Raw genomic sequence first — 15,753 nt, 5'->3', positions numbered from 1 at the left:
TCGTAGGATGTGGATGGCAGCCCAAGGAAGGACTGAAGAACACTCTAAGGCAGATGGGTCTCCTGCCGGCAGCTAGACCTGCCGCTACAGCTATCCCGGAGCTCATGTCCGATAGGGAAGCTATACGACTAGGCCATACAGGCAGAAATCCAAGCCGGCCCTACAGCCTGTCGGCCATCGGCGAGATTGTAGAACAACGGCCACAGGGATGTGATGGCTAGGCCATCACTAAAGGACAGAATGGGAAGGGGAAAAGGGTCCTGTATAAGATGTGAGAGGAGCCGGCGGCATGCCGGGCCTACCACACCTAAAGGAAGCTCTGTTTCAGTATCGGCGCCATCCTAAGCGGACGGGGAATACATTCCCCAGCCTAGGGTCTGCCAATACAGTAAGGGGGGCTGGCATCATCTAGCCGCCACCCTTAATTATAGAGAAACAGAGTCCCAATGCCAGCGCCATCCTAGGCAGAAAAATAAACACTATTCTTCAGCCTAGGGTCTGCGAGCACAGGACTAGTCAACTAAACCACAGGAAGAAGGGGATCACATGACCCCTTCAAGTGCAGTCTAGGAAGGCAAAGTCTCCTATGCCAACCAACAATATTCGACAGGGGAGTACATTCACCCTATCGATCAGTTGCCGGCACACGACAAGTACTGTGAGGTTCTGACCCAAACCCAAAGCTCACCATCAGTAGCTAGGTGAAGGGGCAGATAAACCCTAGCATAACCTTGCGAGAATGACAATTCGAGGCAAGATCAACTAGGATTGTAGCCATAGGCTACACTCAGAGGGAAGGAGGGATTACCCTATATATGAGGGTAACCGGGGAGATGTAAGAAAGTATACTAAAGCCACTAGGCGACTAACTAACTCATCGAAGCTCTCTCATATACTGTCTTAAAAGAGGAAATTTATATGCAATCCATATATCTTACATGTATAAATTGCCTATTATCTTGATTTAAATTTTATAGCACTAGGAACCCTTATTATATCATGCAAGAGAGTAAACTATGACGCCTAGGCTAGGAAGCCTAGCATAAGCAAGATCGGTTACCTAATTCGCCGAAACTAATGCGAATACTATCGGCATAATATAATTAATTCCTAGCAATGAAGACTAAATAGCTAATTATTTTTATATAAACCATTATACCGGGAAAGTCGTTCTGGCTAACTAAATAACTTATGCGTTACAAATGACAGCGCCGAAGGAGCCTCCGGTCTAGGCAATAGCTCTGCCAAAAAATTAGTCTAATTCAATTTAATTTTTACTTTACGGCCAGAGCTAAATTTATACAGCATAAGAATCAAATACTCAACTTTCCAGAGGCAGAAGAAGCTTGAGATTGCATAATAAATCCTGATCACGAGAGAGCACTGGGAAAACCACCGAGCGAGAGCGCTACAGAAAAAGGAATAAAGATGGCGGCGATTATAGCGCCATCTGGATGGGCGATTATAGCGTCATCGGGGTACTTTAGCAGTGACGGAGGAAAGGAACTTAATAACAGCTCCTCTTTATTTTGCCACTTTTCCCCTCGAAGCGTAAACGCTATGCGGGGCGCAGATATCTATGTGGCGTATCAAGAATACGTCCCCTGATATTACGCGATATCCTAAAAGGAAAAACTTTAAGGATATTCGCGCCAGGAGTTAGAATTCTGGAGACCTCAAGTTAAATTCTCTGGGAATATCACTGTAGTCAAATATATCCTAGGAAGCTACTTAAAGGAACCTTCCATCAGGACGACATGGCCTGAGCCCAAAAGGACTTAAAATAATAAAAATGCCTTGTAAATACTAGCTAAAATGGAGCCCAAAGCATCGTAATGCTAAAAAACTACTAGCTAATGTGAAATTTACCAAATAAACAAGTAAACACAAGAAAGGGCAATCAGGAACGAAATGGGACGCCATAGCTAGCTGGACTCGAAGTGCTCACGCTTCCTCTAACACAAAAAACTAAAATATAACTCCCCAAAGGGAACCAAAGCAATAACAGCTAAAACAAAAGGCAAAGAGAGGTAGGTACTCAACTTTGACGAAGAAGAGGAAGCCATGACACGAAGAAAATCTTCTAAAAAAGGTGAAAAGAGCGCCCACAAAAACAATCACACTGTAGTAACAAGCTGCGTACAAAAGAATGAAGAGGCGGCGTCGTATGGGAGCACCGAAAGGTAATAGGATATGTAGCGCCTCCTCACTTATCCTTCCCTTTAGAGGATTAGGCCAGGTAAGGTCTGTTTGGGGTGCAGATATCTATGGTTATCTTATGATAAATCCATGATTATACAGTGAGCCCTCGCTACTTCGCGGTTCAACTTTCGCAGATTCACCACGTCGCGGATTTTTTTCATAACGCATGTATATACACATATTGCAGATTTTCCGGAAATTTTGAAAATACCGCGATATATGAAGACCCCAAATACGTACTGTATTTCATTAATTCCATTAATACTGTAATTAGTAATATCTGCTCTTACTGATGGTTCATTGCATTACATATGACATATAATTCAGTACAGAAAGAAATAAAACACGAAAAGAGAATGTGATCATACGATAATTCAGTACTGTATACAGTACGTAGTAAAATTAAATCGAACATGAAACGCAAATCAGATGCAGTCATACCGTATTTGAATGGTGTAAGGCTGCTGATGGCTACTACTACAAATGTAATGGATGTGCCTCTTTTCCATGAATCTTTTGTATGTATAGGTACGTAGTACTGCATCCAATAATATTCTTTGTTGCAAAAATCACATCTCGAATAAGCGTAAATATCCTACAACAAAACAAGCGTAAAATAGCGTACGTAAAGCTGTATACGTAGTGAACCCTCGTTTATCGCGGTAGATAGGTTCCAGACGCGGGCGCGATAGGTGAAAATCCGCGAAGTAGTGACATCATATTTACCTATTTATTTAACATGTATATTCGGACTTTTAAAACCTTCCCTTGTACGTAGTACTGTTAACAAACCACCCTTTAATGTACAGAACACTTAATGCATGTACTACAGCACCCTAAACTAAAACAGGCACAAATATTAAAGGCGATTTTATATCATGCGTTTCCTAAACACCTAAAAAGCACGATAAAAAATGGCAACCAATGTTTTGTTTACGTTCATCTCTGATCATAATGAAGAAACAAACTCATTTAGTGTACACATATATGTATAGGTTAGTTTTTGCATCGATTATATTGATTATACAGTACTGTATGTTGATTTTTTTATTACCAATGTTTTAGTTTACGTATTTTTCTTAGGACTTCCAAATGAAATCTTTTTCTTTATGACGCCGCCTGAAACGACGGCGTGTACGCTCAGTAAACAACCACGCTCAGAACAAACAAGGCATTTAACGCGCATGATGATAGTGATAAATAATGATACAGTACATACAGTATTTACAGTAAAAGCATTTACAAAATATGTTACCTTACAAATATAAATTATACAGTACTTGTACGTAGCAAAGCAGGAAAACAATTTACGAGAGAGAGAGAGAGAGAGAGAGAGAGAGAGAGAGAGAGAGAGAGAGAGAGAGAGAGAGAGAGAGAGAGAGAGAGAGAGAGAGAGAGAGAGATTGTTTTACGTACGTAAATGTAAATTTTAAACAAAAAAAATATGATAGGTTACATGTAGACTTTTAAAACCTTCCCTTTAACTTAATGCATACAGTACGTACATTACTAAACTATAAAACAGGCAGTAAGAATATTAAAGTAAAAAATAAAGATTGTTACTGTACTCACCACGAAAGAAGTTGAAGAAAAACTTGAATGGTGATGGCGATGAATTTGCTGCACAGTAGAAATGATGATGATGAAGCTGATGATGTGTTCTACTGTGCAGTCAATGATAGTATTTTACGTCTCTTCAGACGAAGGTGTCTTTTCCTGGGACACCTCTTCAACTTCTTCCTGGGAAACTTCTTCAATTTCTTCCGAAGGCGTACTAGCAGGAGGAACTGGCTCTTTTTTGCGAGGCTGGAAGAACATTGTGATCGGAAGTTGTTGCCGCTGCTTCTTTTTTCGATCCAAGAGCATCCTGTAGGGAGTCATGATGTCATCGACCTTGTTGGAGAATTGCATCGAGCGAACCATATCCTCGTCCCACTCTTGTAACATTTCTTTCGCCTCCTTGATATGGTTGCAGAACTTGGCAAGCCGTTCTAATGTTAAGCCCGTTTCTTCGACATTTTCTTGGGTCTCTTCCTGGGTATCACTCTCTTCCTCACTTGCCGATTTCGTCAGGTCTTCGAGGTCTGCGTCACTTAGGGGCTGGGAATGGCAGTCCAACAACTTGTCGACGTCTTCAGTCGTCATGTCGCCAAACCCGTCACCTCCAATTATGGCAGCCAACTGCACAGATTTCCGTATTGCAGAGTGTTGGATTTCCGACGGAGTAAATCCCTTGTCGTCGTAAACAATATCGGGCCACAGCTTCTTCCAGCTCTCATTCACGGTTGCAGGTTTCATCTCTTGAAGTGCCTTCTGAATATTCTGCAGGCACGTTGCTATGGTGTACTGCCGCCAGTACGCCTTCAAGTTGAAATCTTCATCCTCGTCATCTTGGGCAGCATCCACACACGCAACGAGGTCCGCCAAGGTATTCTTCGTGTAGAGGGCCTTGAACGCCCTGATAACCCCCTGGTCCATCGGTTGAATTAATGACGTGGTGTTGGGTGGCAGGAACTCAACCTGAACGCCCTCACGCGACAGGTCAGTTGCGTGTCCACCAGCGTTATCCATAAGGAGAAGGATCTTGAATGGCAAGCCCTTCTCTTAGAGATATTCATGGACTTGCGGGATGAAACACTGGTGGAACCAGTTGGAGGTCAGCATCTTCGTAATCCATGCTTTTTGATTATGCATCCAGTACACGGGAAGGAGATTCTTATTTTTATTTTTCAAAGCGCGAGGATTTTTCGACTTATAAATAAGCCCCGGCTTTAACAAAAATCCAGCAGCATTGCCACACATCACGAGGGTAACGCGATCCTTGAATGCCTTAAAGCCAGAGGCTTTGGCTTCCTCTTTGAACAGGAAAGTTCGCGACGGCATTCTCTTCCAAAACAAGCCAGTCTCATCCATATTAAAGACTTGTTCCGGCTTGTATCCACCTTCGGCGATAATATTCTTGAACGTCTGGTTCACGTAAGTTTCAGCAGCGGCAGTGTCAGCGGAAGCAGACTCCCCATGCAGGGAAACGCTTTTCAAGGCGAAGCGTTTCTGAAACTTCGCGAACCATCCTTTGCTTGCGGAAAAACGTTTCTGAGGCTGGGAATCAGTGGATGTCCCTGGTTGAGGATCATCTGCATCATCATCATCTTCAGCATGGTTGCCGTCGTCGTCTTTAGGTTCCTTTGCAGCAAAATTCTCATATAAACTCAAAGCCTTTGTTTGGATGGTGTTCGTATCCAAGGCTATGTTCTTCTTCCGGCAGTCGGCAATCCACACAGCTAAAGCACCTTCCATGCGTACGATCGTTTTATTACGCGTTGTAACGACTCGCTTCGCTGATCTGCTAAAGGTGATTGCAGCCGTCTTTCTAATGTTCGCCTCGTCCTTTTTGATATAGCGAACGGTGGATTCGTTGATGCCAAAATGGCGGCCGGCGGCCGCGTAACTTCTACCATCTTTTAACATGTCAAGAAGCGTAACCTTCTCAGCTATCGTCATCATCCTTCGGTGGCGTTTAGGCTCACTACCAGCCTTACTAGAAGCAGAACGCTTGGGAGGCATTGTACAGTAGGATTTAACAGAAAGTTCAACAAAAAGTTCAACTTAAAACAGTCGCACACAGCACAGATTAAACTTCACAGACTTAAGAACGTCTACTCAGCGATACGCGGAAAGAGAAAGTGAACGATCCAGCCCCGCGAGAACTTTGATGCTGCGGGTAGAAGATGCGGGCAAAACACCAATCACAGGCTAGATAACAAAACTTGAGTTCTGATTCGTCATCTATCAGCGCTTGAACCAATCACAACCCGTCTTACAGTACAGTACTATGATGCGTTGGTTACTCATAGAAGATGCCCCGCGCATACTGAACGTACGTAGATTAAGTACAATACCGTAATAATAATAAATAATGATAATAATACTGTACAGTAATAATAATAATAATAATGATAATAATAATAACAATAATAATTTTATTAACAACAACAACCATAATAATAATAATAACAATAATAATAAAAATTTACGTACGCTATTTTACGCCTCTCTCTCTCTCTCTCTCTCTCTCTCTCTCTCTCTCTCTCTCTCTCTCTCTCTCTCTCTCTCTCTCTCTCTCTCTCGTACGCTTATTCGAAATGTGATTTTTGCAACAAAGAATATTATTGGATGCAGTACTGTACTACGTACGTATACATACAAAAGATTCATGGAAAAGAAGCACATCCATTACAGTACACACCATTCTAATATGGTATGACTGCATCTGATTTGCGTTTCATGTTAGATTTAATTTTACTACGTACTGAATTATCGTATGATCACATTCTCTTTTCGTGTTTTATTTCTTTCTGTGCTGAATTATATATCATATGTAATGCAATGAACAATCAGTAAGAGCAGATATTACTAATTACAGTATTAATGGAATTACAGGTAACAAAATATCGTATTTGGTTGTCTTCAGATTTCGCGGTATTTTCGAATTTTCCGGAAAATTCGCGATATGTATATATATATGGGTTATGGGAAAACCCCGCGAAGTGGTGAATCCGCGATTGTCGAACCGCGAAGTAGCGAGGGTTCACTGTAGTACCTTGTATTTGAATTGGTAACTACTACGTAGCATGTAAGACAGACTGTAATTGGTTCAAGTGCTGATAGATGACGAATCAGAACCCAAGTTTTGAAATCTAGCCTGTGATTGGTATTTTGACCGCTTCTCCAACCCGCAGCATCTTTTCGCGGCCACTTCGTTCGCCGCTCTCTCGCTGGGTAGATGCTACTACGTTATTGTGAACTTTAATCTGTGCTGTGCGTGACTGTTTTAAGTTGAACTTTTTGTTGAACTTTCTGTTTAACCCCTACTGTAAAATGGCTCCCAAGCGTTCTGCTTCTGCTAAGGCTGGTAATGAGCCTAAACGCCACCGAAAGATGATGACGATTGCTGAGAAGGTGACGCTTCTCGATATGTTAAAAGAAGGCAGAAGTTACGTGGCCGCAGCCCGCCATTTTGGAGTGAACGAATCCACCGTTCGCTACATCAAGAAGGACGAGGCGAACATTAGAAAGACGGCTGCCATCACCTTTAGCAGATCAGCGAAGCGAGTCGTTACCACGCGTAATAAAACGATCGTACGTATGGAAGGTGCTTTAGCAGTGTGGATTGCCGACTGCCGGAAGAAGAACATAGCCTTGGATACGAACACCATCCGAACCAAGGCTTTGGGCTTGTATGAGAATTTTGCAGCAAAGGAACCTCAAGACGCCGATGGCGACCATGCTGAAGAAGAAGATGATGTAGATGAACCTCAACCAGGGACATCCACTGATTCCCAGCCTCAGAAACCAAATTTTTCCGCCAGCAAAGGATGGTTCGCGAAGTTTCAGAAACGCTTCGGCCTGAAAAGCGGTTCCCTGCATGGCGAGGCTGCTTCCGCTGACACTGCCGCTGCTGAAACTTACTCGAACGAGACATTCAAGAACATTATCGCTGAAGGTGGATACAAGCCCGAACAAGTGTTTAATATGGATGAGACCGGCTTGTTTTGGAAGAGAATGCCGTCGCGAACTTTCCTGTTCAAAGAAGAAGCCAAAGCCTCTGGCTTTAAAGCATTCAAAGATCGTGTTACCCTCGTGATGTGTGGCAATGCTGCTGGATTTTTTCTAAAGCCGGGGCTTATTTACAAGTCGAAAAATCCTCGCGCTTTGAAAAATAAAAATAAGAATCTCCTTCCCGTGTACTGGATGCATAATCAAAAAGCATGGATTATGAAGATGCTGACCTCCAACTGGTTCCACCAGTGTTTTATCCCGCAAGTCCGCAAATATCTCGTAGAGAAGGGCGGACACGCAACTGATCTGTCGCATGAGGGCATTCAGGTTGAGTTCCTGCCACCCAACACCATGTCATTAATTCAACCGATGGACCAGGGGGTTATCAGGGCGTTCAAGGCCCTCTACACGAAGAATACCTTGGCGGACCTCGTTGCGTGTGTGGATGCTGCCCAAGAAGATGAAGATGAAAATTTCAATTTGAAAGCGTACTGGCGGAAGTACACAATAGCCACGTGCCTGCAGAACATCCAGAAGGCACTGCAAGAAATGAAACCTGCTACTGTCAATGCGAGCTGGAAGAAGTTGTGGCCCCAAATTGTTTATGATGACGAGGGATTTACACCGTCTGAGATTCAACACTCTGCAATACTCAAATCTGTGCAGTTGGCTACGATAATTGGAGGTGACGGGTTTGGCGACATGACGACTGAAGACGTCGACGAGTTGTTGGACTGCCATTCCCAGCCGCTAACTGACGCAGACCTAGAAGACCTGACGAAATCGGCCAGTGAAGAAGACAGTGAAACGCAGGAAGAGACCCAAGAAAATGTCGAAGAAACGGGCTTAACATTAGAACGGCTTGCCAAGTTCTGCAACCATGTGAAGGAGGTGAAAGAAATGTCGCAAGAGTGGGACGAGGATATGGTTCGGTCTATGCAATTCTGCAACAAGATCGATGACATCATGACTCCCTACAGGATGCTCTTCGAGCGAAAAAAGAAGCAGCGGCAGCAACTTCCGATCACAATGTTCTTCCAGCCTCGCAAAAAAGAGCCAGTTCCTCCTGCTACTACGCCTTCGGAAGAAATTGAAGAAGTGTCCCAGGAAGAAGTTGAAGAGGTGTCCCAGGAAAAGACACCTCCGTCTGAAGAGACGTAAAATACTATCATTGGCTGCACAGTAGAAGACATCATCATTTCTACTGTGCAGCAAATTCATCGCCATCATCATTCAAGTTTTTCTTCAACTTCTTTCGTGGTGAGTACAGTAACAATCTTTATTTTTTTTATACATGTTTTACTTTAATATTCTAACATTTTAATATTTGTGCCTGTTTTAGTTTAGTATGCATTAAGTTAAAGGGAAGGTTTTAAAAGTCTGAATATACATGTCATAACCTATCATATTTTTTTGTTTAAAATTTACATTTACGTACGTAAAACAACTCTCTCTCTCTCTCTCTCTCTCTCTCTCTCTCTCTCTCTCTCTCTCTCTCTCTCTCTCTCGTAAATTGTTTTCCTGCTTTGCTACGTATGTACTGTATGATTTTATATAGATACGGTAAATAATATTTGTAATAACATATTTTCCAAAAGCTTTTACTGTAATGTCATTATTTATCACTTTCATCATGCGCGTTAAATGCCTTCGTTTGTTTATTACGATCGAAGATGGAGCGTACTTTATGACGCCGCCGTTTCAGGCGGTGTCATAAAGAAAAACATTTCATTTGGAAGTCCTAAGAAAAATTAAGTAAAACATTGGTAATAACAAAATCAACATACTGTATAATCAATATAATCGATGCAAAAACTAACCTATACACAGATGTGTACACTAAATGCGTTTGTTTCTTCATTATGATCAGAGCTAAACGTAAACAAAACATTGGTTGCCATTTTTTATCGTGCTTTTTGGCGTGTTTAGGAAACGCATGATATAAAATCGCCTTTAATATTTGTGCCTGTTTTAGTTTAGGGTACTGTAGTACATGCATTAAGTGTTCTGTACATTAAAGGGTAGTTTGTTAACAGTACTACGTACAAGGGAAGGTTTTAAAAGTCTGAATATACATGTTAAATAAATACGTAAATATGGTGTCACTACTTCGCGGATTTTCACCTATCGCGGTCGGGTCTGGTACCTATTTACCGCGATAAACGAGGGCTTACTGTACACGATATCTTCGGATAGTCGTTCCGGGGGTTGGAACCCCGTGATACCTGGCGGTAATTCTCCTCTAATATCAATCGCAGAAATATTATACAGTAGAAAGTTGCCAGAAGGAACTTCCATCAGGACGACATGGCTCGAGCCCAAAAAAATATGAATGTACGGTACAGTACTGTATCACAGTAGTTATTGTATACAAATTATAATGAAAGAATAAACCTTGGCAATCTGGTGATTTAACTATGCCTAAACTTACAATTCGCTAACACTTACCTGGCATTGAGCGATATTTCTGCCATGAAGCGGGGTTCCAGTTCCTTGATTTCCACCGTCAGTACCTGGCTTACGAGATGGTGACCCATTACCTTGATCGTCATCCTCATTTGCTCCAAACATGCTGGATAAGCGAGCAAACATGGCACTTAAACTGCCAAGGCCCTGGCACTTATCACTTACGTACACCCCTAGAGAAATTATTCAAAAACCTTTTTAATTTAAGGACACTTCAAATAATTATACATTATTTCTACTCAGTATTGTTTATATAACCAATTTTTAAAATATTTTGTATATTTCTTAGATATACAAACTAGTTTTTTATGAAGAAGTATTTCCTGAAGTGAGTTGGATACAGTTATAGAAACTAGGAAACAAGCTGGCTGGAGAAAGAGAGGGTCTTAACCACTCAACGTACCTAATCCAATCATGTTTCCCTTTCACCCTCCGGACTATAAAGGGATGGTGCAGGAGAGAAAATGGTAAAATACTTTAGTTTATATAACTATGAAAAATGACCAAATTGGAGGTCATTTGTATTTTTTTACCTATACAAACCTAAACCCTTTAAATAAGATAGATCAGCGATTCACGAACACATGCACACATTCATATGATTTTATCTGATCTTGCTCTCGCTTCCTCTGAATTAATTCAATTGACTGAAAAACACAGTATGCTATATATATAGTTTTGAAATGAGGTAGGAAGGAAATATAATTTAGAATATAAAAAGCCACTAGATAAAATGAAAGGGAAAGTAGTGGGACCTGACAGAATACCCGTTGAAATGTCGAAGTGTTTAGGAGGTGAAGGCATAGACATCCTGTGGGATTTAATGACTATTATATACTGCCAACAAAGAATGCCAGACATGTGGAGATATAGCTAATTGGTCCCAATCTACAAAAGGAAGGATGGTGTGCAGGAGTGTGGGAATGAATGAATGAATGATTTAAAGTTTTCAGGGGGAGTGCGGGAACTACAGAGAAATTAAGCTAATATCACATGCAATGAAAATATATGAGAGGATCATAGAAGGAAGAGTAAGAATGGAAACCACAATTTGTGATGAACAAATTGGTTTTATGCCAGGAAAGAGCATATTGATGCATGTTTGCACTACAGCTGATAGTAGAGAAATTTTGAAAGAAACATAAAGGACTACATGTGTTATTTATTGATTTATGAAAAAGCACAAGATAGGATACCTAGGCAGGAAGTGTGGAGATGCTTGAGAGAGACGAGAATCTGAAAAATGTTAAAATAATAAAGATATTTACGCATAGGCAACCATGTAAGAAGAACTGTTGGAACTACAGAGAAATTTTACTGCTGGAACTAAAGAGAAACTCGAGGTGAAAGTTGGTCTCGACCAGGGTTCAGCTCTTAGTCTCTATTTGGTTGATATTGTGATGGATGTTTTAACATCAGGACAGAGGAAGGGGGAGAAGGCTGACTAGAAACAGAAACCCCATATAGAAACCGGAAAAGCTGAAGGCAAAGAAGAATAATATATAAAGAATGAATAGTAAATACAATGTATAAAGTGGGAATATATACTAGGGAAGCCGGGATTGGTTAATAGTAAGACCACCGTTTACCGAGTGTTGAATATAAATCACCAAATACAAATCCTCTCTCTCTCTCTCTCTCTCTCTCTCTCTCTCAAATTTGCCATCAATACTAAATTAGATAATGGAGGAGACATCCATAATACTTGTAACACCTTGTAACACACACTCACACACTCTCTCTCTCTCTCTCTCTCTCTCTCTCTCTCTCTCTCTCTCTCTCTCTCTCTCTCTCTCTCTCTCTCTCCTCTCTCTCTCTCTCTCTCTCTCTCTCTCTCTCTCTCTCTCTCTCTCTCTCTCTCTCTCTCTCTCTCTCTCTCTCTCTAGATGATATTCATCCAAGGGAGATTATAGAACTAGAAGAGATAGCCCCACATTTTTACAAAATGTTCCGTAAGAAAGCCAACGAAAGAAAGCCAACACAAGGATAAAAATAAGGCAATATGCCTCCAATCTATAAGAAAGGGCCAAAAGAATAATGAATGAATGATTTGAAGTTCTCTGGCATCCTGACATTTCAGGTCATTGATGACGATATAATTCATTATAAATAAAGATTAACAGAATATTCAATTAAAAGCAGAAAACTAAATATGTTATAAAACAGATTTTGAGCGAAGCGAAAAATCTATTTTTGGGTGAGATGGCCATGTCATCCTGATGGAAAGTTCCTTAGAGTAGCTTCCGAAGAGATATTTGACTACAGTGATATTTCCAGAGAATTTACCTTTAGGTCTCCAGAATTCTAACTCCTGGCGCGAATATCCTTAAATTTCTCTCAAGGATATCATATAATATCAGGGGACGTATTCTTGACACGCCACATAGTAATCTGCACCCCGAATAGCGTTTACGCTTCGAGGGGGAAAGTGGCAGAATTAGAAGGGGAGCTGTATCAAGGATACCCTTAGTTCCCATTCCTACTATTGAGTATCACAACAGCGCCATATCCAAGATGACGGACATTCCTTGTAGCATTGAGCATGGTGCTACAGATACAGTAGTTTGGGAGGGATACTGTGAAGATCTTTTCTTTAGAAAAGAAGGGTGGGTCCATCAGGACGACATGGCCATCTCACCCAAAAACAGATTTTTAGCTTCACTCAAAATCCGTTTTTTGGGCTAAAGCCATTGCATACCAGAGAATTAATGTATCGGTGGATTTTCATCAGTGCCTTAACCATGGGACAGTATTTCTATGGTCATTTGGACCATTTAAGACAAATGACGTTACCGTTATCCGTCATCATCATTAATCATAAACGATGTTAGTGCTTCCTGCCCCCTACAGGGAAGAGTCATTCTAGACGGTAGAAAAGGGGCCTCAAGGTTAGCATATATTGCATGAACAAACATAAGTATACACTGAATATACAAACAGTCTCATAGTTTGTATATAGTTCCAAACCAATATCAGTGTCCATTATATTCATTGTTTGCAAGCATACAATGATATGAAGTATACTTACATCAGTAAGTCAAAGAACTCTGGCATCTTAAACATGCAATTATCGGGCGAATTAGGACTCAATTACATTCTAATAGACATTTATTTTTAATAAATGACGAAATGAATTAACAAGTAAAACGAATGTAGCATAATAACGGAATTATACATGCAACATATACAGAAATTATTTTTCCTTTTTGAAAAGGAAGAAATGATGAGTGCACCTCTCAGACTGAAGAGAAGTTTATAATAAAATTTCTCTTCATAATTGCTGTGCCTGTTATATTCTATCAACACTGTGTACTACGTACAAACGGCACTAGTGCTATCTGTATAATTCCATACCTGAGATTCTAAACAGAGTTAGTGTCACCATGGTAACACTCATTCAAAAGGAGGTCACACTGAAAGTGATGACCCCTTCTCCCTTTAATTGACAGTCCCGATCAATTAACTGTTCATCATAGAATTAGACGACAGGTTTTAATACACTACCTGCCGCCACCACATAATGCTTCAGTTCATGGACCTGCTTAGCATAGTGTTTGTAGAACACTCTAGAAGATTTCCATCCAGTATATGAGCGAAGCTGCTCAAAGTCCATATACTGAAAAAAGTTCAGTGATGAAGCAATTTTTCTTGGATCATGACCTGCAGGAGTACTGTCAGGATCTACTCTGCGAATAAAGTAGGCGAGCTTCGCCCTCAATTGTTTTAAGGATAAGTTTGGTCCAGAGGTTTCTCCTTTAAAGAGCTGTCCTCCCCTGAATTCTGAAGTTCAACAAAGATAGACCTTTAGATATTCTACAGGACATAGAGAGCCATCTTCCTTCAGAGGGCAGATTCTCCAGGGACCCCACCTCTTAGTGGGTAGCTCATTCTTAGCGAGAAAGGTTAGATCAAGAAAGAGATTCAGTTCTCCCGCTTCTGTGAACTGAATGTGGCCGTCATCTCTAGATAGGGCCACTATTTCACTAACTCTAGCCGCGGAGGCTATAGAGAACAGAAAAATAACCTTTTGTGTTAGTTGCTTGAGGGAACAATCTTCATTGTTTGCAGATGAGGCATAATGTAGGACCTTGTCCAAAGACCATGAAATGGGCTTTGGTGGTGGTGCAGGCCTTCGGAATCTTGTTAAAGATTCCATTCGCCAAATCCACTTGAAAGGCATAGAAGAGGTCTAGTCAAGGCTGACTTGCACGTAGTTATCGTGTTGGCCGCCAGACCTTGATTATGAAGGTGGAAAAAGAAGGAGACAGAAGTTCATTGAAATTTCTTTCGGTCCTTTTGCTTTTATAAAAGCAACCCACTTTTTCCAAGAAGACTCATATTGTCTTCTTGTTGACTTAAACTTATATTCTTCTAAGAATTCTATGTTGCCTTCTGAGATCCAAAATTTTTTCCTAACCGCTAGGGCAAGAAAATCATGAAATGAAGGGTTTGGGCTCTCTGTGATATATCGAAGGCAATCAACTTCTGAACCTTCTGAGATAGTCCTGGGTTCAGAACTAGGGCCAGCCTCAGCTTCAGTTCCTTCACTAAAGGGAACAGATTGCTCTTAGGCTACTTGGAAGCCAACAGAGCTAATCCTTCCTGGAAGGATCTCAGCATATTGAGGACCTTCAGCAGGAGATCGGCTGTAATCTCCACTAGAGGATCCTCGTATGGGGCTACATATCAAGGTAGTTTCTTACAGACGCTCGCGATGAAGAGGTTGATCTGCAGCTCTGGGACTTGTTCCCATCTGGGAGAGAATAGGTCTGCGTCTATGGACCATTCTAACTCTATCGGCTTGAGCCAGAGTAAAGCATCCACTGTCACATTGCGGATCAATTGCACATGAACTGCTGACAGGTGTCATCCCTGTAGGTAAGGGATGGTTAATGTCACCTAGACTATATGAGACGTTCTCTAGTACTGTTGATTCTGACGTCTCATTATCGCTTTAATGTCCCAGATCAGCCTTAGGAGGTCTGATTTGCGTGGAGAGAGTTTCCCCACCCATTACAGGACCAACATGGTCTTGGGACTATTGGCCTTTGGACCCCTATTAGGGAAGCAATTAAGGAAGGACTAATATCGGTCTTTTTAGATCTCTTCGAGAGTTTGATGCGTATCTTCTCCAGACTCTTAACGCATCTTTCAGCTGTGCTCTTAGCACTGGGTCTGTCATTATTGCGAACTGGAGAGAGTTCAGAACTCCTCCCTGTTAGCGTCTTGGAATCCTTACTGATTACTAGTCTCTTGACCGACCCTGCAATCTCCTTTTACATTCCCAAGTGAAAGGAGAGTTGGTGTGACCACAAGTTTCAATTGTTTTTAAACCATTGAAGCCTTTGAGTGGGAGAGAATTGAGATTTCTTGAAGCTTATCTTTCATCCCCGATGTTCCGGGAACCGGATCACTTCCTTGGATGCTCATAGACCAGCCACTTTGGGTGCTGCCCACCCCAGCCTTTTGTCCAGGTACATTGTTGCTTGAACCATTTCTAGGCTTGGTTTTTGCGTGACTGTGTCT

General features: G+C 41.4%; 1 protein-coding gene across 10 annotated transcripts in view; it reads right to left on the bottom strand.

The window, feature by feature from the left end:
- Positions 1–15,753, bottom strand: part of Tango10 (transport and golgi organization 10) — a 1,007,732-nt gene that overhangs the window by 646,226 nt on the left and 345,753 nt on the right. For all 10 annotated transcript variants that reach the window (XM_068373850.1, XM_068373851.1, XM_068373846.1 and 7 more), the window contains one exon: positions 10,210–10,400. In XM_068373850.1, coding sequence (XP_068229951.1) covers positions 10,210–10,353 — 144 coding nt within the window. In that variant the 5' untranslated portion in view covers positions 10,354–10,400. The remainder of the gene's footprint in view (positions 1–10,209; positions 10,401–15,753) is intronic.

The sequence above is a fragment of the Palaemon carinicauda genome, chromosome 5 (genome assembly GCF_036898095.1).
Source record: "Palaemon carinicauda isolate YSFRI2023 chromosome 5, ASM3689809v2, whole genome shotgun sequence".
Classification (NCBI taxonomy): domain Eukaryota; kingdom Metazoa; phylum Arthropoda; class Malacostraca; order Decapoda; family Palaemonidae; genus Palaemon; species Palaemon carinicauda.
Note: the sequence above shows the minus strand (reverse complement) of the source record. Positions and strands in the feature narration are given on the sequence as shown.